At 37.6% G+C, this 27,876-nt stretch overlaps 2 protein-coding genes across 2 annotated transcripts in view; one reads left to right on the top strand and one right to left on the bottom strand.

Moving 5' to 3' along the window:
* The window catches only part of BMP6 (bone morphogenetic protein 6), a 210,904-nt gene extending 209,193 nt beyond the window's left edge, over positions 1-1,711 (top strand). Inside the window, exon 7 of the mRNA XM_021009866.2 lies at positions 77-1,711. Coding sequence (XP_020865525.1) covers positions 77-226 — 150 coding nt within the window. The 3' untranslated portion in view covers positions 227-1,711. The remainder of the gene's footprint in view (positions 1-76) is intronic.
* On the bottom strand, positions 1,528-27,583 carry TXNDC5 (thioredoxin domain containing 5). The gene is made up of 10 exons (XM_021009867.2): positions 24,283-27,583; positions 20,131-20,280; positions 16,712-16,817; positions 13,892-13,988; positions 11,610-11,725; positions 9,882-9,968; positions 9,109-9,243; positions 6,390-6,472; positions 5,309-5,438; positions 1,528-3,743 (listed from the first exon to the last, which is right to left on the bottom strand). The coding sequence occupies exons 1-10, from the start codon at positions 24,528-24,530 to the stop codon at positions 3,621-3,623; spliced, it is 1,275 nt and encodes a 424-aa protein (XP_020865526.1). The 5' UTR covers positions 24,531-27,583; the 3' UTR covers positions 1,528-3,620.
* Between the last annotated feature and the right edge of the window lie 293 nt (positions 27,584-27,876).

Below are 27,876 nucleotides of genomic sequence, written 5' to 3'. Positions count from 1 at the left end.
ACACAGATTTGATTTTCTGACTGCAGTACATGAGACAACAAATACAGTTTGTGACTTTTCTTTTCTTTTTTAATAGGTTCACTTGATGAATCCTGATTACGTTCCTAAACCATGTTGTGCACCTACCAAGCTAAATGCTATTTCAGTGCTTTACTTTGATGACAACTCCAATGTCATCTTGAAAAAATACAGAAATATGGTGGTGAGAGCTTGTGGATGTCATTGACCTGAAAGCCAAAATCTCACCTGGTAAAAACCCTATGAAATTCCGTCCTGGATTCCTAGGTGACATCTGCTGTGAGAAAAGCTACAGAGGCATGGCTGAATTTGAGTAAATTGTCAAACAATTCCATGTTGGTGCCTTATGCAAAAAAAAAAAAAAAAGAAGAATTAAAGGACTTTTTAATTGATAAATTGCTCACTGGATAAATAATGTGAGTAGGCGCTGGTTGGAGGAAGCTTAGTATGGGGGTAACAAGATGATAGGAGGATTTGTTAACTACAGAAATATGTTTGAAGTATTTTCCCAAAGAAAAGTCTGCCAAAATTAGTTTGTTTTAGCTTGGATCAAGCTATTCAAGAGTGAAGAGTGAAACTTAGGGGAAATAAAGCTATTATTGGTTGTGTAATGTCAATGTGAATATCAGTCTGTCGAAGGTAAATGTTACAAGTAAATAAGCTTGGGGACAAATTTTACAGGCAAATCATTGGTCTTAGGGTTCATTTATGACAAAAAAAATTAGACTAATACCCCTAGGCATATCCTAGGGCTTCAGGAAGTGCCTTGTTTTAAAGAATAATTGCTATACATGTGTGTTGAAGCTTTGCTGGTATGAGAATACACTTATTTCAGTCAAAGTAAACTTTTTTTTCCATGCCTCAATCCTCCTACTAGATCTCTTTTCCCTTAGGTCTGAGCATACACTGAATTTATATATGTTAAGTACTAAGCACTTGGCCCATCTTCCTTTGAGGTGAGTCTGGACTGGGGGGGATGTACTTTTAACAGTTGTCTTCTTGACAGACTGTATAACTTGTAAAAACAGTGTTATACCCCACCTTTTAGGAGCTCCTGTTTGAAAATTACAGCAAATGACAGAAAACTGAATCTAGCAATCCACCTATGTCAGCAAAGTAGGTTTGCTGTTTTTTTTCCCCTCCTCTTATTATGGCATACATTATCCCAGAATAAAAAAAAATGTAAAAGGTGAAATTGAAAGTCTGTAGAGAAGTGAACAGAAGGTACCCTCATACTTCATAAAGTGGGTTGGGTGATTACACTGTTTAAGAAAAGGAACCACAGTCTCAGGTAGAGGTGGTCAAGCTCAGATTAAATCTTAGATTATTTTTTAAACATCTGTTTTTGGGCAACCATGTAATAAGAAATCTATTTCATGCTAAACTGGTTAAACAATACATTTATGATCTATAACTATTTGCACTTACAGTTTTTTGTAAATATAAACTATAATTTATTGCCATTATTTTATATCCATTTTTGCTGTATCATTTAAAGAAAGACTAGACTTTAAAAAAAAAGAGTTTATTTAGAAAGTTTCATTGTAAACAAATTGTACCACTTTGATTTTTAATACAAGATACTCATGATGCAAAGCTCCAGCCATTCATGAGGATTGTGCTTCTCTAGACAGTTTTTAAAAACCATTTGTGAACCAACCATGTGTGTTTAATAAAGATTTCCTTAGGCAGAGATGGGTAAGATGGTCTAGTTAATTCTCTGCTTTAAAGTACCAGAAAAAAAAATACATGTATACATATGTGTGTGTGTGTGTGTGTGTGTGTATATATATATATATATATATATATATATATATATATATATATACACACACACACACACACATATGTATATGTATATAATTATAATGGGTAAGATTCTTGCCACCTGTTACCTTGTGCTAAATGAGATATCTTGGGTTGGAATAGAGAAAGGAAAAAAGTGGGAAATGAGGGGAAAGTTAGGGTGATGGGGAAGAAGAATTTTTAGAAGGGGACTAGAAACAAGGCGGCTACTCAAGATGTAATTAATTTTATGTTTCACAAGAGAAACAACTTCAATGAATTTAGCTATGGAGCTGCTTATTTCCAAAACGACTTATACACATACCAACAATTCTTTGGTTCTGGTCACAAGGGGTTTGGGGGAAGGGTAGAGAAAAGCACACTCGAACACCATAGAATCATCTTTCAAGGCAGTACAAAGCATCCATATTCCAATTAAATTTCTTAAGAGATCACTTATATTTTTTAGGAAATTTTTGGAGAGGTTACAGTTAGAGCCGTAACTAGCAATTTTTGGCCCATAGGGCAAGGAGCACAAAATGTATGTATAGGACAAAGTACAAAATAAGCCCCCAAATAACCTTTGTGAATTTACAGTGTGAAAAATAATACATATAACTAAATGAATTTAATTGAGCAGGAGGAAGCAATTATTACAGCAGCATCTACCTTAGGTAGATGTGTTAAATTGTTGTGCCCTTTAAATTTCAGTGCCCTGTGCCAAAGCCCCAGCCAGCTTATTCTAGTTACGGTTCTGCATTTAGAACACTGCAGCAGTATTTCATGTTCTTATAACCACACCTAGCTGAATGATCAAACAAAAGGCCACCCTACTTCTTATTTTTTTTCAGGTGAAGAGTTTAATCTGAATCTTCGCTAAGGAATTAAAAAATGTATTAATAGAATATACTCAGGGCTACTTTCAAAGTTTCTAAAATAGCCCTTTTCCAAGTTTGAGGAGAGCTTGTAGATACTTTTCAAAAGGCTCTTTGATACCCCTCCTACTCCTCTATGAGTAGAATAATCAAACTTTAAAGTTTGAGAATACTCCAGCTTCAAGTAAAGAGAAATGAAGCAGTGTGATTTTTGCCCCATAAGGAACAAATGAGAGAATCTCAAGTAACAATTCACCTGACATCTAGAGAGACAAATACACACATACAATTATGGCATCACATAATCTTACTCAGGCACAGGTTAAAAGTACCATCACTTTCATTTTGGCTAACTTCCCATGATGAAACAGGAACAGAAATGAGAATCCCATGGTGGTGGCATTTCAGGATCTTCCAAAAGTAGGAGTTTGATCTTTAAACCCTTTTTCAAATAAGTTACCGAAAGTCTTAAGTGGTGAGTTTTACTTTAAAAGGCAACAGGAGTTCTACAGGTTCCCACCTTTCTAGCAACTGTGGGCAATTCACAAACTATACTTTGGCAGCTGCTTTTGACCAAGATTATCCTAACGCCAAAAATAGTCTGCCAATGCACTTAATTTGATTTTCTTCAGCTCTATTTATGTCTTAAAGGAAACCATTTGAATTTCATCAAAGGAAGGTCAAAGGGCAGTTATTGCTCTACTGCCGCTGAAAATATTCAGTTTGCACAGTGACTATTTGTTAGATATTTACCCAGACAAACCTAATAAAGAATCAGTACAGTGTGTTGGCTTAAAAAACACACACACAGAAGATATCACAAATTTAGTACATTCAGTTTTCTAAATAACCACCATTTGAGACTCAGTAACATTAGCATGGATTAACTCCTACAAGTTGGGCATAGGAGAACAGTCAGAGAAATTACTCCCAAGTGAGATTCTACAGTTCATCTTTTGCCTGTCGCAAGACAAAGCTATGTAATGTTTCAAGGTCCCTAGCTCCATTGTGTTCAGTGATTTTTTCTCCTGCACGGAAGAACAGCAATGTCGGGTAGCCTCGTACCTTTAAAGATGCAAAACACAGAAATGCACATTTTAAAATGAGTATTTTCAATCATACATAAATCATTTCTTAAGCTAGCCAACTAGATCCAGATTAGATGAGTCTTCTTGGACTTGACCATCATTATGGTCAAAATCTAAAGAAGTTCTTTAATTTTTAAAATAAAGCAAATCTTACCAGACATCTTAAAAAAAGCAGAGGGGTGGAAATGTTTACTCACTATTGAATTTAAAAGACAATTAAAAAGAAGACCATAACTCATCCTAAAGGATACAATTTTATGTCTACAACTCATCACTTATTCTTTGGTTATGTCTAATGAGTTCTGTTGTACAGTTGTCTGCTAGCTAATGTCCATCAATCAGAAAATGGAAAAATTTTAATTATGAAACTTTTATTTGCAATTTAAAGATTTTTTAAAAAACTGCTAAAAAGAGGTTTTTCTTACATCAAAAGTGTGTTAAAGAAAGCAGGATCAATTATTTTTATAAGGCATAAACATATTATTGGATATCCTAATAATCTCAGATTTGGAAGGGACCCCAGGGGCCACCAAGCTCAACTCATCCCTGATCAAGATCCCACTTCACAACACATTCAACAAAGTGGCCATCTGGCTTTTTCAGTGAGGGGAGCCCATACCTTCCCAGACAACCCGTTCTTCTGTTGAATAGCTCTAACTATTTCTCCTTACATCACATGGAAATCTGCCTTTCTACAACTCCTACCCACTGGTCCTCGTTTTGCCTTTTGGGGCCAAGTAGAACAAGCTTAATCCCTCTTCCAACTGATAGCCCTTCAAAGAAATTGAAGACAAATGTCATGTTCACTCTAAGTCTTCTCTTCTCCCTAATTGGATAATAGTCCTTTATAAGCCAGAGGTCTGCAGTTAAATAAATAATCCCTTACACTGGACTTAGATTTATTGATGGACTTGTCTTATCAGCTGGTAATAGTCTTTAAGAATAAGCTATCAAAGTGGCATGATTTTGTACAAGTAAGCATTCATTTACCTAAAGATACCTACTATAAATTTTGAATGATTTCAGAACTAATCAAAGCTATAACCTTGATAAAATCTAGCAGAAAAAAACCAACAGGGAACTGATGAAACATACAATATAGTCCCATAGGTGGCACCACAATCTAACATCTCTCACGTTGTTGGTAACAACTAAAATAATCTAGGACTCCACTGACAATTCTTAGACACACTCTTCTTAAAACTATAAAACTTCTTAAAACTATAAAAAAAACCACACATCAAGAAATTTCCTCCCTTTTTTTTAATGGAGGCAAAGCTATAGGCAATGGCTTTTTTAAAAAAAAAACACCTTCTTTTGATTTTTAGGAGAAATCTCCCAAGAGGGGAAAAAAAACCTCAGAAAAAAGGGAAAATTTTCTTCAACAGCATTAGATAAAGAGAAATAGTGTATCTATGGTGTGCTGGGCCCAGAATTTCCTACTTCAACAAGGGAAGTGAGTAAACTGAGGATGGCTTTCTTCAAATTTCAAGAGATCAATGTCTAGATTTATCTGAAAAGCTTTAAACTACTTACACTTACCGAATATCTGCTGCAAATAGCTCGTTCAACAGTACAATCTACTTTTGCTATCTTGACCCCTGTCAAGCCAGGGAATTCCTTTTTGGAGAGGCTTTCCCATGTGGGAGCCAGATTCTTACAGTGACCACACCTAGGAATAGAATAAATATCTATTTTAAACACTCTGGATTCAAGAGTCACTTGCAATTCATTTTGCAGCCTGTCCAACTCATTTCTTTTGTATAGCGTTATCAAGTTAGGCTGAGAAAATTGTAAATCTTTAAATTCTCCCTAGGCTACACCTGTACTTTTCACATCATTTCCTTCCCCTCGCTCTTCCCTAACTCTCCCCCTTACCAAAAATAAATTTTCTTTCAAATAATCTCCCAAGAACTTCAAGAAATTATCAACACAGGAATTCCAAAGATGAACTTAATTCAATCAAGATTATATCCTGTGATGATTTTTATTTTGTCAATCAAAATTATCTAGCTGGGCATGTCCTAAAGCTGGACACTGTACTTGATAACACTATGATTTTTTAACCAATTTTTTTTTGTTTGGATTTGTTATTTCATTAGTATAGGTAACTTCTGGTAAGGAAATTCCACCAACACAGATCAGTAAACTGCTCTGCAACTTATAGTCTTAGACATTTGTCTGGGGGCACTGACAGGTTAAGAGATTTGCCCAGGGTCACACAGCTAACAAATAGCAGAGGTGGTATTTGAAGTCAGGTCTTCCTGCCTCTGAGGCTAGTTCTATGTATTAAACCAAGCTGCATCTCAAAGCTAGATGTATGAACACAAAAAGTACTCAGTTACATAAGAAGCACCCTCCTTTCCTCCTCCCTTCTCCCACTTCTGCTGTTTTCTCTATCAGCCTGCCCCCTTAAACATATCAGATGGATAAGATAACATTCCCTTATTTGCAGTAGCATGAGCAGATCCTAAGCACATCAAGATCAGAGCTCCCTATAAACTATGCAACACATGGGACAAAATTTACCTACATGAGTCTAGAGTGCTAACAGACGACTTGAAAAATAAGTTCAAGTATTCTAGTACTTAATTCCTAATGAAATACATTTATAGCTGCTTACCATGGAGCATAAAACTTGACAAAAGTTATTCCTTCAGCAATTGTGTCATCAAAATCCTTTTCGGAGAGAGAGAGCACAGCACTCTATCAAAGGAAACCATGCAAAGCAAAAATCCTTTTTTAGAGTATGGCAGTTATTAAATAACTTTTAAAAACATAAACAGGATGATTCATACAATATGCTGCCATTCTTACTCCTTGGATGATATAAAAATATAGGTACCCACAGTATACATCTCACACCAAACGCACAGTGAGTTAAAAAATCGTTCAGTTGCATCCTTAGGGTAAGAATTCCTGAATGAAAGACTACTACAGTTCATGCAGGATTCAGGAACAGGAGATGTTGACAAAGGACCTGGCTTCTACACAGCATACCTGGACTATTCTAAAGGGTTGCCCAAACAGCCTGATAAACACTATAAGGAAAACAGGCACAAAGGTGTTCCCTGTGCCTGGCACCAAGTGAAACTGGGCTGGTTCTAGAGTAATAAAGAACCTGAGCGGTTTTCTAATCTGATGCAAGTTGTCTTTCAAATAAACAAAGATTTGAGCTCTTGACAGGAAAATACAGAAGACAGAATGCCTTGCCAAAAAGTTGAAAGCATCTTTGGAGTTATCATGAGGTCCTAAAGTAAGATGATTGCAAAGAGGCTGGCAAACTTTAAGGCACAAGTACTGTTATCATTATCACTGATATCTTTTCAGTTAGTAGCAGAAACTACTCTTTTACATTTCATAGGATGCCCTTTTCTTCCTTAAGCTCAGGTTACCCCTCTGCTTTCTCAATGGCTCTGAGAGCATCCATGTGCCTTCCTTTTCACCACAAAAAGCACAATTCCTCCATACACAGTATACTGGCTAAGGGGAAAACAGGCTTCTTTTCACTTCTGAATTCACAAGAACTCAATCTGAGAAATGCTACTCTTTAAGAAAAACTCACATATTTTGAGGCACATAACCACAGGAGATGTGAACCAAAACACTCAGAAAAACAACTTGTATCTACCAGCAAATTGCCTTCATAAAAATATACTAGTTATTTTAAGCTTTGGCTAGAGCATCTAAGTAAAAGTGCCTACAAGTGAGTCTATTTTACAGTGACCCTCTCCAGACAAGTCTTGTATCAAGGATTAGTTCGATATACTTCCTAAAACAGGTCTTCAATTTCCCTCAGGAGAGCAAATGGGGTAGCACACCACGTGGATTCAAGCTAAAATGTAGTAGGTTGTTCCGTTTGAGCGTGGCAATGAGTAATATATTTCTGTTTTAATGTTTGTAGCTAAAGCAGAAGCTTTATGGAAAGCTGAAAAGATTCTGAAATAAAGAGCCGCCAAGTGGGAACCAATGTGAAACACCACCATATTTTTTAAAGTCCATAAATATTAAGTTACTCACTGAATGACCCACTTAAACATGTGGAAAACTTTCTAAATAAAAAGAGTTCTGTATTTAGTGAAAATATTAATAGTATATAATTATACACAGTTCAGGATGACTTTTCATAGCCAACATGACACATACACTCTTCTAATATATGTGGTCACAACTACAAGATCATCTGTTTATTTCTCAAACCAAGACGCCAATTTTAAACTAATACACAGGCAGTCCTCTGCTTAGGAACTCTTGATTTATGAAAGGGCAGTAAGGAAGCCTGGGGGTAAACTGCCCTCTGTTTCTTAATTTAGAACCCAGATCTAATTGAGGCAGGTACTTTTATCTTATGCAAATATGGAGATTTAAAGTTATTGGTACCTAGGATTATTTCCTACCCTTCCCTCCAACAAAGAGAGTTTCCTTGTTCTCCTTGTTGGGGAAGATGAAGAAGTGTTCCTAAAACACAACTGAAAACTGAAATACATTTTATCATAGAAATGATGTTAAATAGTGGTTAGGTATAATAGAAATAGTGTTACTATATATTACAAGAATTTTATGAGATAAAGAGAATTTATTTGTAAATACTTGTGTAAGGTGGCTAGCATAGTGCCTGGCACTGGCTATAGAGATCTTGGCTATTATTATTCTTTTATTCTGCACTATTTTGATAAGAAAATGTGTTCAACCTGCAAACTTACAGACTACAAGCCAGGTGAGAACTCTTTAAAACTGAGGAGAATAGAGATATCACTAAATCTTACTGCATTTTATCTTGCTGCTGACAAATGTTCAGGTGGAAATTTATTTCACATATCATCATCTCCAAAGAGGTAAAGAACGCTGCTGCTCTAAGTGAGACTGAGTGATGAAAATTAGCCCGGGATTACAAATATATTGAAAATACATTTATTGGGGCAGCTAGGTGGCACAGTGGATAGAGCACCGGCCCTGAAGTCAGGAGGACCTGAGTTCAAATCTGGCCTCAGACCACACACTTGACACTTACCAGCTGTGTGACCCTGGGCAAGTCACTTAACCCCAACTGCCTTAAAAAAAATTTTTATCCATTAAATCTAGTTCATATAAATGGATAATCCTCTCTCAATATTTTTTCCTCCACGACTTACCAAGTTTTGAAAATAAGGGCTTTTAAATGATACATATCCCACTCAAATATATACAATCAGCTGAACAAAGTTATTGGTGTTTAATTTTAGTATAGCTGACAATAATATTTATTCTTTCCAGATCACTGCATAATCTTTTCCAAAAGGTTGAGGGGAAGTGCTGTAAAAGGGCAGAGAAGAGTTTCCCATGCATTATTCCGTGGCACCTACCTCAGGTTCTGCAGTGAGTTCTGGGGCCTCAGCAGCCTCAATAGTTTCTGAGGCTTCCCCTACAACATTCCGTAGCTGCAATTCCACATATTCTTTTAGAGAATCCAAATCCCTCTTTCCTTTGTACTGGTCAGTCTACACACAATGACAAATTTGAGTCAATTTAATTTAAATAATCAAGTCTTAGAGGATTTAAATATTAAGTCTTAACGGTTCAAAAATAAAAATGCAAAGTATGTAATCAGAGTTTGAGATTTTGGCTGTGCTTTTAGACCTCAATAATTTTTTCTTTCCTCTTTTCTTTCACTTTCCTTCTGTTCCTTTTTCCTTTCCTTCTTTCTTTGTACGCAAGTCATAAAATCGATAAAATCTTGTCAAATCCCTTCATTTTGATGGGTATGTATTTCAAAGTAATTTAAAGATAAGCCAGGGTAAAATTGTGGACGTTAGAGCTAGAAGGACCTTACTGTGATCCAAACCACCAAAAGTGTGGTCAGATGTGCATGTATGATTAGAGCATAGTTACTATGTAACTGCATTAGAAACCAAACTACTTTAAATACTTCAAAATACTACTAGAACTGACAGTTGAATGGGAAGGCTTTACTTCTCACGTACTGGAAATAATTTTTCATTTTTTCCATTTGTCCAACATGCAGAATCTTTCAACCCTGTGTACAAACTAAGGTTGCTTTCTTGCAATTCTTTGGCCTCTTATAACACTCACACCCAGTTCAAATCAGAATCTGAACTTTAATGTGGTGAAGTCTCACCTTTTCACCGTTCCTAAACCACAGAAGTGTGGGATAGCCACGTACTTGATTTCCAGAGCACAGTTCATAATGCTGTGTACAGTCAACCTAAAATGAAAATTGAAGTCCAGCATTAACTTTATCACTAAGTAAAATGTCGCACATTAGGTACCTGAAAGTAAAATGTTGAGCGATTACTGAAAATTCAAACTCTACTTTTGAGAGGGACTCTTTTCTGGAATGTTAGAGTCCTTTTAATTCTATTAGTTTAATTCATCCATAATGCAGTTACAGGTTTCATACAGTATTTTCCAGTCACTTATCAAGGTTACATATGAGACTCAAATATTTGAGAATAGAAACGACATATTCCATGAACTAAAGGCTTCATTCAATGTTATAAAGATTACACTTGCATGTCATTTTAAGTCTTTTGTTATTTTGTCCAAAGTAACATTCTACTTCTTATGATATGCATTCACAAATACTGAATAAATGGGATTTTAGACTGTATTAAGCAGGCTAAGAATTAAATGTAAAATATCTTTAATAAAGAAAACCAAGCTCACAAAGGCCCCTATTACACACAATAAATATGAAATCAATCAATTTGTAATATGCAGCATGAAGAAACACAGTATTTTGAAATAAGGAAAAGACTCTTTCAAATGAATGCCTATATTAGATAAAATATAGCACATTAAATATCACTGATTAGATAAATTAGATAAGTTTAAAATCTCATCATTGGTTGTTTTTAAGTCCACTGATCAGTGATAAAAGACAGTTTTCACCTACAGAGCAAGGAAGTTCTTCACCAACAAAGAGGTTTTGTTCATTTTTATAAAGTGGTAGAAAGAACATGGCACAAAGAGGCTTTTTTTTTTATTAAGGTCTTACATCTTCACAAATGTCATTAACATCTGTACTTTATAATCCACAGCAAGGCATTTAAAGGGCTAAACTAAAAATAAATTTCAATGTATTTTAGACCTATAAATGCCAAAGGGAAAAAAAAATTCAGTTAGCGCTCAGTAAATGAAAATGGGTCAGAAATCAAACGGGTAATTTGCTCTGCAGAAGTCAGTATTACTCGTGCATACAAATCAATCTCCACAGCTGACTAAACTATGCTTTTAAATAGTGGTAAAGAAGAGAAATGGGGTATTAATTTTTAAAAAAAAATAAAATTCACATGAAAAAGTAGACAGAAAACTCAAGTGGATAAAAATCATTTAACTACCCTCAAGTTCCTTTGGAGCCCAAGATTCTCCAGAAGCTGTATACCCCTTCTTACTTCTCAATGTAAAGTTGAACAAGAGAAAATACAGGGTTCATAATTCAGAAGGTTCTTCTCAACTCCCAACAAGTTCTTAAACCAATTATTAAACCTCATCTATTGGATGAGATCAAATATGGCAAGTATCCAAGTCCATCAAAGGAACATTATACCAGTCTCTGCTATGTCTCTTTAGAAAGGGTAATTAGGCCTCCCCAATTCAGAATTGTCCAAATCTTCCAATTAAACAAAGCAGCCATTGCCATAATTTATCTGTACATTGTGGAAAAAATCTATAAGTCACCAACACATCATTATCTATTACCGTGAATTATCAAGTGACCCACACTACATGGGATAAATAAATCAAGTCAGTAACTAGCAATACATAAAATGAATAATATGCTACTTTGCTTAATTAATCCTGCCAAAAGTGGGATATTTTCAGTTTAAGAAGAGCTTTCACCTACCTTACCAATCTTGACAGCTTCTGAATGTTCAAGACTTGAAGCCAGCTGTTCCCAGGTTGGAGCCAAAGCCTTACAATGGCCACACCATGGGGCAAAGAATTTGATAAAGTGGTTCCCTTTAACAGAATGTCAAGAAATTAGGCAGGAGTGGGGGGAAGGGAGCAATTTAAACCTTTAATTTATGTAACTACAAATATAAAGCTAAAGATCTCCTGATATTTAACAAACCTCTAAGTTTACTGTAATTCTAATAACAGAAGACAGAATATGTAAAGCAACTATCACTCTTTCAGCCAGGAAAAATATAAACTCATAAGTGGTTTTAAAAATGGAACACTGTAATCTAGATTCTGCTGAGCTCATCAATCCAAGAATTAAACTGTCGGGCTTGCTCTTAAAAAGATATTAGGTTATGAGCATAAAAAATATACTACAAGTTTGAAATATGATTCTTAGTCCTGGTATAGAAATGCTGCTGTATTCTAATACTCACTGAATGAGATGTCATTATAAGATTATCAGTGCGTTTAGGAAGAAGCTGGGAAACACGATGCTTTTAATAAAGGTGCATCTATCATTCATCCTTAAGGCTGACACTGCAAAGTTTTTCCAGACAGTTTATCCCGGCAAATGAATTCAGTGACCTCTATTTTATGCTAATGATGATGTGTAAAATCATAAAAGCAAACAGAAAAAGGCTGTCTATAAAATTAATAAGTCCTTTAGTGAGAAATCTCTAGGCACAACAGACATCAAGGCATTTTAAAGCAGTCTGCACTAACACAAAACCTAGTACACTCAAACACCTGAGAGTCTCTTTGTTAGTAACACTCTCCTTGAATAATGATGTAGACCACCTTTACAATAAGATTGTTCAAAAATAATGAGCTACTAAATTAAATAATACATCAAAGTTATAAGACATTTTTCACACACAATGTATCAGGTCTTTTTGATGTTACAATAATAAAAATTCCAATGTATAGTACCCACAAAAGTCTAACCTTTACACTCAAATTCCCCATGTTAAGGAACAATGGGGGGGGGAGAGAAAAGCTGCTGTGTATCTTTTTCTATTCATTATTTAAACTGACATTGCAGATTTAATAACCTTTTATGCCCAACTGTATAGAAGTTGAACATTCCATAATATTTAACAAACATTAGACTGGGGGCTAATTAATTTTAACTGGGCATTACAATTTTAGCCTTTTGTCATCAAAAATTTTCAATTATATCTTCATGAGGATTTTTGTCACCAGGATAACATTTTACTTTATCATGGAAGTCAATGGGGAAAATGGGGTTTATTTTTGAAAAATTTGCAGCCACCTTTGCCCAAAACACATCTATTCCATAAGGCAAAAGATACTTGTATAATAAAAATAATAATATTTTGGTAAAATGTGTGTGTGTGCACATATACACATACACATATGCAAAGATAAAAGACTTCACTCATATAAATTTTACACAACATACAAAAACCTTGTGTGTCTAAACAAAAGAATGAAAAGTTACATTTTTGCCACAGGTCAGCAAAGTGTTATCTGCTTCCAACTAAATGTGATTAAAGATAATTTGTTCATCTCTTGGTTATGTAAGGATGGATTACCAAGAACACAGATTAAGCATGTTCTTGGCTAACACCATCTTCCCTGCATCATCACATGTGCAGAGAAACTACAGATAAGAGAGCTTAAAGGGAAGGAGTGAGAGGTGGGGGGCAGAGCAAGAGAAGGAAGGTAGCATCTGCACCTTTCAGAACTGCTCCAAAAGGTCAAACTGAGCTCTGATAGATAATTCACTCATGGCAGTACTGTCCATTCCCCCCTGTCCAGACTCTTTATCATACTTGTATTCATGTTAACAGAAAGATCTATGATTTCACATTGTAGAGAACTCCTAGTATGAGAACTCTCTCCACTTAAAACACATCACAACCTATTGATGACTGAGTATCATGAGAAGTCAAAGACTCTACTGGACAAGAAGGAAACAAAGCAAACACAAAGGGATAAATTTCACCATACATTCTACTCAGCACTCATTACACCCTGGATGCCCACAAATCTGTCTCTCTCTCTCTCTCTCTCTTTTTTTTTTAAGGCAGTTAGGGTTAAGTGACTTGCCCAGGGTCATACAGATAATAAGTGTCAAGTGTTTGGTCTGAGACCGGATTTGAACTCAGGTCCTCCTGACTTCAGGTCTGATGCTCTATCCACTGCGCCACCTAGCTGCCCCACTGCCCACAAATCTGAAGACAATACATGACATATTACCTTCTGCAACATGTAGTTTGAAGTTGGCTGCCGAGAGCTCATATAGTCCTTGCTTGAGTTCTGGGGCTGTTGGCAATTCTGGCTCAGGCTCTGGTGTCTATTAAGTAGCAACAAAGTAATTGCTAAGAGTAGCCCACATAATAAATAGTAAAGGCAATGAAATCTCGTACGTGCAATCTATCTAACTATAACTTCTCTGGAGATCTTAACTACCTTGTATTGATTGATAACTTGCTATTATGCCAGCCTTGCAATTCATGTCATTTGTCCACCTTATGAACTCCTTTGGGTGCTTTAGAAGTTAAACCATCATGGAAGGTCCATTCTCAAACGTCATCCTATGGCAAAAAGAGGTTTCTACAGCGATGACTGTGGATAGTTCTTACTTATAGCGTATTTATGACTACAAAGGACTTCACATATATTACCACGTTTAATCTTTTTTAAAAATCCCATTAGATAATGCAAAAATGTACTAGCTTTTCATGCCATTCCAAGTGCTAGAGGCACACAAAAGCATCCCTAGGAAGGTAATGCTCAAATGCCAGGTTCAGTTACAATCAAGTGATCTCCCATGCTACATAGGTTATTCACAATACAAAATCCAGAGGACTACAGATTTTTAAAATCCCATTTGGAGGCTTAGTATTTGTGCCCTTTGACAAATAGCAGCTACCGTCACACTATAACAGTCAAGAAACTTCCATGGCCACAATGTACATCATTATGAATTATACTACTTCAGGATAATGATGATAAAACAACAACAACAACAACACACTTCATTTTTAAAAGATACTGTATCAAACTGATAAGCGCTTCAACTTGTGTATTAAATGAGATATAATATCTGCACCTAAAAAGAAGTCAGGCATTACTGAGAACAGGAAAAAGAAAAAAAAAGCATGACTTAAGAGTTTTATGTTGATTATTGCTATGACTTGTCCCCAAATCTTCAAGTTTGGATAACATAAGAACAGTGGTGGTTTTTTGTTGTTGTTGTTGTTAAAGAAGCTAATAATGGCTTCTGGTTTCTCAGGAACCTTCAGCTAAAGACTGACTGGCTTTTAGGCTTATCAATCTCACTCTAATACTATAAATCTTTATTATAAAGATTTAAATTTCACTTCAAAATAAGTTTCAAGAAGAACAAGGATATTTTTCATAAAGTACATAATTCAAAGTTTAAAGCTATGCGAAATTTATACTTGACAATATCAAAATCTGGCTACCACTAAGAAATCGACAAAGACACAAATTTATTCACTCGTAGTTAAGGTGTTTTTTTAAACATAGTCTAAAATTGGGATAGTTTGATAAGTCACATCTGTTCTCTGCCACACAGCATCTGAAGGAATAACTTTCAATGAATCTCTTGATGAGTACAATTCCTACAGTGAATTGAATGCCACACCAAAGATTTTCATTCTACTGGAGGCTTCATATGGAATACATCAAATTACAGGGCCTCCAGGAGAAAACTGAACACCTACCAAATAGTATGTAAGTCATACATTTGAAAGTTATCTGGCAAAAGAAAGTACTCAGGGTTGTTTAAATTCAACTTTTAGTCCTGAGTCCTGATGGTGTCATTCTATAGCGATGTTTAGTACAAACACAGATTATTTTCCTAATATCTCAGCAAAATAACCAAAAGGAAACTTGTTTACTTAGCTTCACATGGGTCTTATTCTACACAATGACCAAAGAGAGCACCACGTACAAAATGGCAATGCACTTAGTAAGGGCTTGTTGATGATAATGAATTTATAACTCAGCACATTAATGCAAAAAAAAGAGCAGGGGTGGGAAGACCATGTAGATTTTTCAAATTATACTCAGTGTATAATTCTGTCTGCATGTGCCATAACTTAATTGTTACATTTTAGGGAAAATTACGAGGTTTTGATTCTGTATAAAGAGTAATTACTGTATGTTGAAGAGGGAATTCATATTTCAAATATGAATTGGAGTGGATGACTTCTTTGTTACCTTCCCAGCTCTAACAGTCTATGATTTTTATGAATTCTGAGCCTTAATTTCCTCATCTGTAAAATGACGGGGCAGGAAAAGATAGTTTCTAAAATCTCTACTAGCTCTATCCTTGTATGAGTTCTTATAATAATCAGATTATGAAAGGCTTAGCATAGGGTGTGGTAGGGAAGAGCTACCCAAGTAATAAGAAATTAGATTGGGTTAGTTTATCAACAAAGAAGACGATGGGTTGGGAATGAGAAGGAGGAAGAATGGGAGAAAATATTAATCCTATAAAGCAGTCCTGGCTTGAGGTTTCTATGACAATAGTTTTTCATACTGCATAGCAGAGAGACTCAGAAGTCTTCATGGAATTCAATTTTTGCCTAGAGCTAGCAATGTTAGCTTATAATATCTTATAATAGGATTTGCTTACAAGATCAGTGACTTTTAAATGAAAACAAAGATAGCTTATACATTGAGAAGTGGCATTGTACAGTAGAAATCATATTGGAGCTGAAGTCACAGAATCTAGATTCAGATTCCTCTCTGCTACTTACTACCTGTGTGAGCTTGGGCTAGTCAATTAACATCACTGAGGATCAGTTTCCTAATCTTTAAAAAAGGGAGTGGGGACTTTAAATTAGATGACTGCTAAGGTTCCTTCCCACTCTAAATTTATGATCCTAGGATAATTATCCATGTAAATTTGCTGGCTAGTTTCATTACTACTCAGGAAAATGATTTAATAAAATTGTTTTCCTACTGGAAAACAAAAGCTAACTCCTTATATAGGAATGTTATTAATTTGAGGAATGAGGAAAGTAAAGTTTCTTGTACACTTACAGCTGGCTCTTCATTTAGTGTCTGCAGCATCCAATTTTCCAAAGTCTGGAAATCCCTGGGACCCTGGTATTTCACAGCTTCTTGACCTGGTTTGAAAAACTTTAAGCTGAAAGTTTAAAAGAAAAAAGGAATAGATAAATAAATGTTATGTATGTGTGTATTTTCAAAAATACTTCAAATCACTTCAAGATATTGCATTTTTTTCTTGAGGACCAAGTATGTTTTCTGATTATTTAACTCAAATGATTTACAAATAAACTCTGATATCATATTTCTAGTAAAGTTTTAAAGTAAACTAAAAGCAAAAAATTGGATAGCTAAGGAAATTTTTTATTTATACAATTCTAATCTTTAAAGACATAACCCACATCTCATTCAAGCATCCCAAATAAAAATGAGAAGGCTGAACTTTTAAGTAGACCTAAAGTCTCAGGTGCAAATCTTCAATTGATAGAATATTTCAAAGTTTACTTTTCAAAACTGTGAAACTGAAAAGCTCAACTTCCTCAATTTTGATATGATTTTCAAAATTGGTCTAAAAACATTAACTACTGTTCACAACAGGTCAATTATCTACTGTTTCACTAGCAGAAGTCATCAGCAGATGCATCAATGATGAATTCATTTTCTAAATACTTACCCTAGGATTGGAGATTCACCTAAAATGTTCCAAAGCATAAATCTTGAATACATGTAAAGAAGCTGCCTTTAGCAGCAAAATTGCTCACTTAATTGCGTGTGATATCTTGGTAAAAGACAACCCCAACACTACAGGTCCTCTAAGAGATTTGCTTCCTTGCATTCTACAGCCTGCTTTCCCACAGAAAAGAAACCTCATCTCTACCAGATGCATTTGCTCCTAAATGGATTTCAGTTGAATTAGAGAGACAGTTCCTGTAGTAATAAGCAACAGATTTGAGACCATGAGACTAAACTGATATAACTTTAGGGACAGTTGGCGATTACAACCATGCTACTCTTTTGTAGGGTGGGAAAGAAATGCATTCTAAATGAAACTCATTAAGAGAAGTTGACAGTGGTGAAGACAAGGGATTACTGGATAAAAAAAAATACTGTCTAGAATGTGTTCAATTTTTAAAAATTAGAAAACAAGTTATAACTGGCTGTCACATCATATTAGATGCCATCTGTGCAATACACAAATTTAAAGAGTCCAATACATACAGAAATCACAAAGCTAAAAAGAGTTTAAAGGAATATGAATACATTAGTTCAAGTATGCAATTAACTTAATATTTATGTGGAATTTAAGTGAAAAGATGATGGTGGGATGAAGGATTAGATTATTGGCATATCGTAAGAATAAATGCTAGTATCTTTCTGTCCATTTCGTGGTCAGAGGAAAGCTGATGCCTTAACCTGTTTTGTTTTTTTCTTTTACATGAGATTGCTAAAATCTATTTTTTAAAAAGCTATTTCTAAAATAAAATTTAGCACATGTATAAATCTTATCAAACTGTGTGCCATTTGCTTCTCCCCATGCTTTTCTCCAATCTTATGATAAATTAAAGCAGGTTACAGAATTCAATTTGCCACCACTGAACTCACTACATCTACCTGCTATTATAGTACTCAGACTAGCAGGTAATTTATAAGAGACTTTCAGATCCTAGAGACTACAATTAAAATGCCAAATTTGGAAGTTCTGGTCTCAGTCTAATCCCTAATGAACAACTGTCTCTATTTAGTCAATGGCTCTCTGGTAATATTAGAGGATCACAGATTTAGAGCTAGAAGGGATCTAATACCAAGTCCAGCCCCCTCATTTTACAGATGAGGAAATTGAATTGGAGAGAGACTAAGTGACTTGTCCAGGTTCACATGACTGCTGTTTAAACTCGAATTCAAATTCAAATCTTTCTAATTCTAAGTCCAACACTCTATCTACTTTACCAGCCAACCAGATGACAGCATCCTAAAGAGTACTCTAAAGTAAAAGTTCTGATCCTGGAGTCCACAAACTTTTTTTTAAAATCCATTAAATTTTATTTTATTTTCAGTTCCAGATTCTCCCTCCCCCTTTTCCCAACCCATTGAGAAGGCAAGAAATACAAAACCTATTAAGAATATGAAGTCATACAAGACAAACTTCCATTTGCCCTGTCCTTATACCACCCCCAAAAAAAGGAAAGAAAGAGGAAAAAAAGGGAAAAGCAAGAAAGAGGACAAAAAATTGCTTTAATCAGCACTCAGTCCATTAGTTCTTTATATAGGGAGGGACAGCATCTTCCTTCATGAGTCCTTTAGAACTGTGGTGGGTCATTGTATTGACTGAAGTTACTAAGACTTTTGTAATTAATTATCTTTACAACATTGCCGTTACCATGTAAATTGTACTCCTAGTTCTGCTTACTTCACTTTGTATCAGTTCATATAAATCTTTTCCAGGTTTTTCTGCAACCATCCCCTTTTTCATCATTTCTTATAGTACCCTCAGATACTATAATCTTTACTGATGGACATTACCCAAATGATAGACATCCTTCAGTTTCCAATTCTTTGCCACCAGAAAAAGAGCTGTTAAAAAGATTTTTGTGTACTTTTTCTTTGATCTTTTTGGAAGTGTAGATCTAGTAGTGGCATCACTGGGTCATAGGCAATGCAGTTTTATAGCTTTTGGGGCATAGTTCCAAATTGCTTTCCAGAAAGGCTAGACTAGTTCACAACTTTGCCAATAGTACATTCATGTTCCTATTTTCCTATATCCATGAACTTGTTTTTTAAAAATATTTTTATAACTGCATTTGAATATTTGGCTTTCTTTGTATTCCTAAGTATTTTATATTCTATATTTAAAAACATTATTCTGAGGAGTCCATAGGTTTCACCAGACTGCCAGAAGAATCCATGACAAAAAAAGGGTAAGAACCCCTGCCTTAAAGGGAAGGCATAATTCTATAACATACTCTTTCCTTGTATGGTGAGCATACACAAAAGACTTTAACGTAAATTGCTGCATAACCCTGGGCAAGTCACTTAACCTTTTCCAGCCTCAATTTCTTCATAGGTAGGTTGGACTAACTTGCCTCAAAGGCACCCTTCCAGCTCTACATCTCTGATTCTATGATTGGAAAAGTTGCTGTATTAGGGAAAATATGCTTGTGGACTTAAAATGCTAACCTTTCTCATGTCTCAAAGATGTTCTATCAAAAAGAAAATCCAGCAGTTATTTAATGAAGTATTTTCTTAAATAAATTGCAAAAAATACACTTAAAATAGATGCAATAAAAATAACTTTTCTGGTAATGTGGAATGCCTGCTTAAATTTAGCACCTACTAACTACAAAACTACAAAGGAAATCACCAAAAGATTAACTTAGAATTTAGTTTCATCTAGTTGGCAGAGGGGTGTGGAAAAACTTGAAAAATGTCACAAACACACATCCTTTTCTACTCACGTGGGGTATCCTCTAACACCCTGTGCAGAGCACACTTCAGTATCTGCTGTGCAATCCACCTTTGCAACATAGACCTTCGCATCTTCCATGCTATTGTATTTATCTCCCAGGTCATTCCAAGTTGGCTGTAGCCGCTGGCAGTGTCCACACCTATAATGAGATAAAAAATACATAGATTATTAACTACTAACAATTTAAAATGTATGGTCTTTATCATTTTAATGTAAATCCTGGAAAAGTATCAGTGACTAACTTGAAGAACAAAGTAATTAAATTATAAGGGACAGCCAAGTTTTGCTAAGCAATAATTCAGACTAACAGTTGTGTCTGATGGCACCTTTTGAAACTTGCTATATATTGCTATGAAGAAATGCAAGCAAAGATCTACTGTACTAGCCAGAGAATGTGTTCAACCTGTTTATCCAGTAGTGTTGATTAACATACATTAATCACCTATCCACACTCTTCTGTGTGGTTCCCCTTGTGACCAAGGGCACATTATCAGTAAGTTAGCTAGTTTGGAGGAACCATCTGTGATCATAAAAGAGAGCAACGCTAACTCACCCACATGAAGACTAGTCCCCTTCATTACCACATTCAGTCTATCCAGCTGAACTGGCCACAGAGAAGCTAAATGTCACAGCATTAGGTCTCCAAAAGGAGGACAGACGGCTGTAACATCTTGCATTATGGAGCTCAGAGATAAGATTAAAATAAAACCACAAAAAAAAATTTCATCAACATTTAGTAAATCCTTTAAATTCTTAATGTTTTTTTTTTTAGGCAATTGGGGTTAAGTGACTTGCCCAGGGTCACACAGCTAGTAAGTGTCAAGTGTTTGGTCTGAGGCCTGATTTGAACTCAGGTCCTCCTGACTTCAGGGCTGGTGCTTTATCCACTGTGCCACCTAGCTGCCCCAGTGGTTTATTTTTAAGGAGCAATTTGCTAATACCAAATTTTTAGAAGAGTGATGAAGGTCAATTTACTATAAATGAAATCTCTTGGGGGTTTTACCATATAGCATTTTCTTTCTTTGGTGCCAAACTTTATATTACTACTTAATAATAAATTGTTACTATTAAAAGTTTTTAACACTACTGTCAACACTACTGTTTTTAACACACATCTCTGTTGGTAACTTGAAGTGGAATAATTAAAAAAAATCTTCAGGACTGATTTTCAAGGAAACATTCACATCTCTGAAAGCCACAAAAGATGATGAATTATTTAGAATCAAGTCCTCAAACTTGATCCTTTTCTCTCATCTACTTAATAGCTGCTTGTTGATGAAGAAGTTTCCAAGTTAAAAATTGATTTGTTTTAAGCTAAATTATCACTTGGCACTATTGTAAACACAGCACTGCTCCTCTTATAATTACATGATGATATGCTGCTTATTTTCTTCAGCAAATTCATTCTCTGGTTAGACCAGCATTATGTCAATCAGTGGGGCTTATTTTTTTGCTATAAAACACTGACAAGTACAGGTAGCGCCCAAATTACAAATGGGTCATGTTCTGAAAGTTCATTTCTAAATTGGTCATTTCTAACTTGGAATATTTTCCAGGAGAAATAATTCCCTACATTGTGGATAAGTTCCTAAGCCAGCCCACAAAAGCCTATTTAATAACATGGCCAATCTATAGTACTAATATTGCTAATCTGAGTTCCAGGACCTGGGAAGATGTAGATAAGTTTTCTCCCCCTTTTCCTGGTAATCTGCAAAATATTAAGGTAAACAAAGTTTGTTGCTGAAACTCTCCTACCTCTCCCCAACCCACAGAATTTAAGCACTGGAAAGGACATCAGCAGACATCGATCTAGTCCAACACATACCAGAAAAAGAATTCTCACTATAACATATCCAAGTGGTCAACCAGCCTGTTCAAGGACATTCATTCCCATTCTTAGGTAGCTCTAATAGTTAGGAGGATTTCCTTAAGTCAAACATAAATCTGCTTCTTTGAAACTTCTATACCACTAGTCAAGCTTTCCTGTTTCCCACTGTGGCCCTCACTACTGATATTCTTAGTCAAGCTTTTAGAAGAAAATAAATTCATTAGCTAATTCTCACTGAATAACTGATAACTAGTCTTTCTGGAAGCATTTATATTTTGAAAAGAGATGCTTGCTGCCCTGAACTAATTTCTAACTGATGTAATTTCAGTCAATATAGAATTAAAAAGCCGAGGATGAAAAGAACTATTACAAAGGCATTCATTCAAACTATGGCATAAGCTCCAGGGACCTCAGCTGCAGCCATTCAGTTAAAGAACCACACTTGAGGACCTAGAGAGCTACATGCGGCCTCAGAGGCCATGGCCTGGCATAGACATCTGTTTGAAGCTGTTCTCTCTCCACCTGTGAACCCAGATTCTCTAAATGTCTTTATTGCAAAAACTTTTACAGCAGTGAAAATTTTAGGGTTGATGCTGGGGGTGTATGTATATGTCCTTGATAATGTAGACTAGATAAGTTCCTTGAGGGAAAATTCGTCTATGCTAATCACAGTTGCATAGTAATCAATAAAGGCCTATTGAATGATAAATCAATTTTATCTTTTTAATCAATTTTGCCTTTAGTGATTAGTGCTTCAATAATATACCAACTAACTTGATACCACAGTAAATGTAGAAACCTAGTAGTGACAACACCACACTAAAGTTATCTACAAAGACTAAATACTTCATTGGGGATATTCAGTTTAATTGGCATAGCCAATTTCCAGTACACCTTATACCAAACTACTAGAGAAAAGAAAATGAGGAGTCATATCTCATCACTGTATTAGGGATAGGACCAATAAGGTTTCACTTTTTTTTTCTGTGGTTTTATTTTAATCTTATCTCCGAGTTCCATAATGCAAGATGCCGATTGTCCTCCTTTTGAAGACCTTATGCCAGGAGGAAAAAATGTAGTAGAGTGATATGATGGTGCAATGTACAGAATGTTAGTTGTGGAATCAGAGGGCTTGAATTTAAATCCCAGCTCTGACACTTACTATGTTGACCCTGGGCAAGGAACTATATACATCAGGGTCCTTGCCTGTAAAATGAGGATAGATGGACTAGTCGTCTATATGAGTTCTTTTCTAGATCTAAATCTACGATTCTATGATCTGGGGCACTAGATATAAAACAGGTACTTTGAAAATTTCCATAATTCTCACTCCTTAATTTCTGGATGGCAGGTTTAGAAGTGCCAGTAAAAACAAAACACTTCTCTTTTGCATTCTCTCTCCTCCCCTGCCCCACAAAACAAACAAAATATCCCCAAACCCATAAAGACAAACATATATTGATTAATAATTTGTAACTAAGTCTTTGCAACGTGGCTTGGGCTAATAAAAGTGTATGTATGAATTCTGTCCCTTTGTATATTCGAAACCTATACCCCGACCAGGAAGCAAACCGAATCTCCATTAAGTGTCCCATTTAATACTGGGAAGCCACTAGGTCAAAGTCGAGTCCTTCAGAAGGCACCAACGTTAGAGACTAGAGTTTGTAGGAGGGGAGGGTTAAAGCGTGGGCATTAGGGGAAGAAAGGGAAGTTGGTGCACGTTAAAGTAATATTTAGGAGCTAAGTTGGGTAAAGGACCCCGTGAGCCTCCCTTCTCCATATACACACCCACAACTAAAAGTTCCAGGGCAGAGGTTCTCCCTTTCCCTCCTTCTCCATGGGGTATTAAGACCGCCAGCTCTTCCAGAGCTCTGGGGCTCCTTGTGCCACGTCAACAGCAGAGGCCCAGAGCCCCGGCCTCGCCCACCCGAGTGCCAGCCCCCGTCCCCACCCCCACCTCCACCCCCACCCCCAGTCCGGGCCACGAGGCTGCCACAGTGCTATGACGCCCTGGGGTCCTCCGGCCTTCTCTGGGGTCCGACGCAGCCCTTTTTCTCCCCACTCCCCAACAACTCTTCCTCCTCCGGGGCAGGCGGGAGCCCGAGGTTTGGAGAAACCTTTGGGGCATTTACTGGAGCGAAAGGGCTGCAGAAGTTAAGCAATCCTGGGGGCCACGGCGAGGGCTGGGGGAGGGGGAGAGTGTCTGGGGTGGGAGCAGAGGCAGTAGGCAGAGAAGCGACAGGAAAAATAGGACAGAGGAAAGATGGGGTGGAGAGGGGCAAGCGGGAGGGAGAGGGGAAGAGGATAGTTTACCAGGGCGCGAAGAACATGACGAAGTGCGCGGCGCTCTGGATGCCGTGGGTGAACATGTCTCCCGTGTACAGGTGCTTGGCATGTGGGTCCTCCCAGTCTGCTGCCTCGGCGACCAGGTGCTCCCCAGCCTCCTCCGCCTGGGCCCAGGACGCGAAGCCCCAGCCGTTACCTCCGCTCAGCAGCAGCAGCAGCAGCAGCTGCGGTGACGGCGGCAAGAGCCGGGGAAAGGCCAGCCAGCGTACGGGCATGGTGCTGGGTGTTGGGCACTGGGACACGCGCTCAGTCGCCCCCTCACACGCGAGATGCCGGTGTCCCAGCCGCCGCCGCCGCCGCCGCGGGACACCCGACAGCCCTCCCAGCTCCTCGGACTGCGCCGCCACCGCCGCCGCCGCCGCAGCTGCTTGGGCAGCCAGCCGCTCCTCCCCCGCCCCTCCCGAGCAGCTTCGCTTCCTCCTCCCCTTCCTTCCCTCTTCTCCTCCCAGGGCCTCCTATCGCAAAGCAGCGCCGAGCCGGCCGAGCTTCGCTACTACCCCGGCTGCAGCTTTGCAGCAGGTCAAGGGGCTAGTGTAAGTAGCCTCCCGAGGCCTCGCCGGGTTTTTCTCTAGGGCGGCGCCCAGTTAGGTGACCACCCGCCTAAGGCCATGGAGAGTGGGGGCGGAGGCTCCTCTTTCCCCTCCCTATCCCAGACCTGGTGCATGTGTCTTTCTTTCATTGCCTGATCTTTGTTACTTATCCTCCAGTGCTTTTGGGGATTACTCTGAGTAAAACAGGAGGACCAGCCCATGAAGTCGATGAGGCTCATCACCAGAAGACTGAGCACTAGGTGATGATTTTTGGTGGGAGTAAGACTTTGCAATGCACGAAGAGCGTCTACTAAAGTGGGAAGGGGTGGCGCACACTGATGAAATCACAGATCTTGAAATGTCGCCGAAGGTGGAAGAATCAAAGGTTGGTTTCTCCCCTCAAAACACACAAACCGGAGCAGTGAATTACAATTTGTTTGCAGGAACTTTTTTAATATGTTAATTTACTCAAGTTGTAGTGGAAAAACTAAGGGACTCCCCTCTCCAATCTTTTGCTTGCTACTTTGTAGGTTCTTGGATACATCACTGGACCGTAATTTCCTCATGAGAAGTTCTGGGAGTCTCTAACGTCCGTTATAGCCCTCTATCCACAGTCAGGTGGGGGGGAGAAGGAGGAAGGGCATGAATCAGATCTCTAGGTGAAAGAAATATCAGCATGGGCCTAATAATAATTGCGGTGTTGTTCAGTTATTTCAGTCGTGTCGGACTCTCTGTATCCCTGTCGGGGCTTTCTTGGCAAAAATACTAGAGTGGTTTGCCATTTCCTTCCCCAGCTCATTTTACAGGTGTAGGAAACTGAGGCAAACAGGGTAAAGTGACTTGCTCAGGCTCACCCAGCTAGTAAGGGCAGATTTGAACTCAGGTCTTCCTGACTCCGGGACAGGCGCTCTATCCAGTGTGCCACCCTAATAATTATAGCTCATATTGTGTGATTTAAGGTTTGCCACGGTTTTTCCACACAACCACTGTGAGGTAAGGGGATGAGATATCATTATGCAGATTTTGCAGATAATGAAACTGAGGTTTAGTAGCTTGCCCCTAGGTCACACAGGATGACATAGTTTGTATTTATGTAAGTTTACTCATTTGATCTTAACCCAGTGAGGTAAGTGCTACTATTATCCCCATTCTAAGAATGAGGACTTTCTGGGAGTTGCACAGCAAGTTAAGAGTCTGAGGCTGGATGTGAACCTAGGCTGACTCTAAAGTCCTGCATCCACTTTATTACTACCTGCCTCCAAGTATGGGAACAGGGAACTAAACCCAGGTCACCTGTTTCCCATTTATTAATCTCTCCACTGTATATCAGGCTGTCTATTCCAGGCCCTACAGAGCTGCAAAGATTCTGCTGATTCAGGGTAAAGGGGAAAAAATGCCCTCAGCAAAATTTAGATCACTGAGTCCAGGGTGGAGTTTGAGCTGGAGTCAGTCAGATTCTTACTGTCTAGCTTTAGGCTTAGAGATGTGATGAAATGAGTTTATAGTGTGAAGTAACTTTTGGTAGAGTCATCTTCTTAGTCTTATTATTAATCAGGAGGTAACAGGACAGGGTGGGGGAAAGTAAAGGTAGCTTCTTGAGTTCCATCAATATATTGTTCTGCAAAACCATAGACAACAATTTGGAGTGAAATGCCCAGGAAAATGGCATTGGGTTTTAACAGAATAACACCATGAAGTTATCTGAGCCCAGAGAAGGCAAATCTAGATCAGGGACATCTATTACTGAAGTCCCATTGAGACCCTGCGTGCAGGAGACCTACTACAGGAGTTCTTACCTGCTTTTAGGACATCCTCAATCTACAAAACACCTTTGAAGCCTCTGTCATTCCTGCTGTGGAAGGGGAGTTTCCCAAAAGAACTGTGCCCTGGGACCCAATCTAGTGAACAGTCAAGCCAAACCAGTCTCTCGTCTTGGTCCTCTCTTCTTTCTAAAATGTTTTCCTCAGAAAACTTATCTAGTTCTATGGTTTCATTCATCACTTCTGTGTAGAAGATTCCCAGATCTGAAAAACCACTCTTATCTTTGATTCCATATTTCTATGTACTTGACATCTCTGTTTGAATATGCTACTGACATCACAAACAATATGTTTCAGCCAAACTGGCTTATAAATTGGCCCCATATATTTCCTGAGGGTGAAACATCAGAAAATTATTTTATCAGTGGAAATGTTGTTAAAGAAGAAGCATTAATATCTGCATCCTAAGAACCATTGGGAACTTTCTGCCTGAGGATGCAGCTGAAACCTGTGTGTATTGCCTCCCTTATTGGAATGGTGAGCTCCTGGAGAAGAGGGACTGTCTTAATTTTTTTAAATTTATGTCTGTCCCTTGCACTTGGCACAGTGATTTGTATATAGTAAAACTTAATAGTTTTTATTCATTCACTCATTCGTTTATATGTGATAGTCCAACTTCTATTTCCATTGCTTTGTACAGGCTATTCCCATGCCTAGAATGTTCTCTTGTCTCTTCCTCCCATCTGCCTCTTACAACTCCTGACTCTGTTCAAACTTCAGTTTAAGGACACCTTCTACGTGGGACTCCTCCCGATCCCTCCCCCATTTGTTAGTGGTTTCTTCCTGGCTCTGAAATTACTTTGTATTTACTTGTATGTATTTTTATATACTTGTATTTGTATATATTGTACCCACCCATACTTCCCCTAAAGATCCTTGAAAGTGGAAACAGTTTCATTTTTTTGTCTTTCAAAAGTGCTGAACAATATCTGGCAAATATTGGGTGCTTCATAAATATTTGTTGAATTAAATTGAATGTTGCACATTGAAATCATCATCATCCTCATTCTCCTCCTACCATTCCAACCTCACCCCTGAACCAGCTTTTTTGACTTCCCTGTTTTTTTAAGGCTGTACCAATAAGAGGGAGGGAGTTGGGACTTGGACTAATCCCTGAAGCCCTTTCTGATTCAAAGATCATGTGAATTCTTGTCAAGTTGAATCCAGCCAATGGGCATGGTGCCAGAAACCTGTAATGGGAGGAAGAATTC

This window comes from Phascolarctos cinereus, unplaced genomic scaffold, assembly GCF_003287225.1.
Source record: "Phascolarctos cinereus isolate Bilbo 61053 unplaced genomic scaffold, phaCin_HiC Scaffold_4;HRSCAF=312, whole genome shotgun sequence".
Classification (NCBI taxonomy): domain Eukaryota; kingdom Metazoa; phylum Chordata; class Mammalia; order Diprotodontia; family Phascolarctidae; genus Phascolarctos; species Phascolarctos cinereus.
The sequence above is the reverse complement of the archived record's forward strand: the minus strand, read 5'-3'. Positions and strand labels throughout refer to the sequence as shown.

Coding starts and splice junctions, on each gene's coding strand:
- TXNDC5 (XM_021009867.2), bottom strand. CDS start 24,530: ATGCCCGTACGCTGGCTGGCCTTTCCCCGGCTCTTGCCGCCGTCACCG. Junction 16,818..20,130: donor GGTGTTAGAGGATACCCCAC/GTGAGTAGAAAA, acceptor TTAAACTTTCAG/CTTAAAGTTTTTCAAACCAG. Junction 3,744..5,308: donor CTATTTGCAGCAGATATTCG/GTAAGTGTAAGT, acceptor GCATCTTTAAAG/GTACGAGGCTACCCGACATT.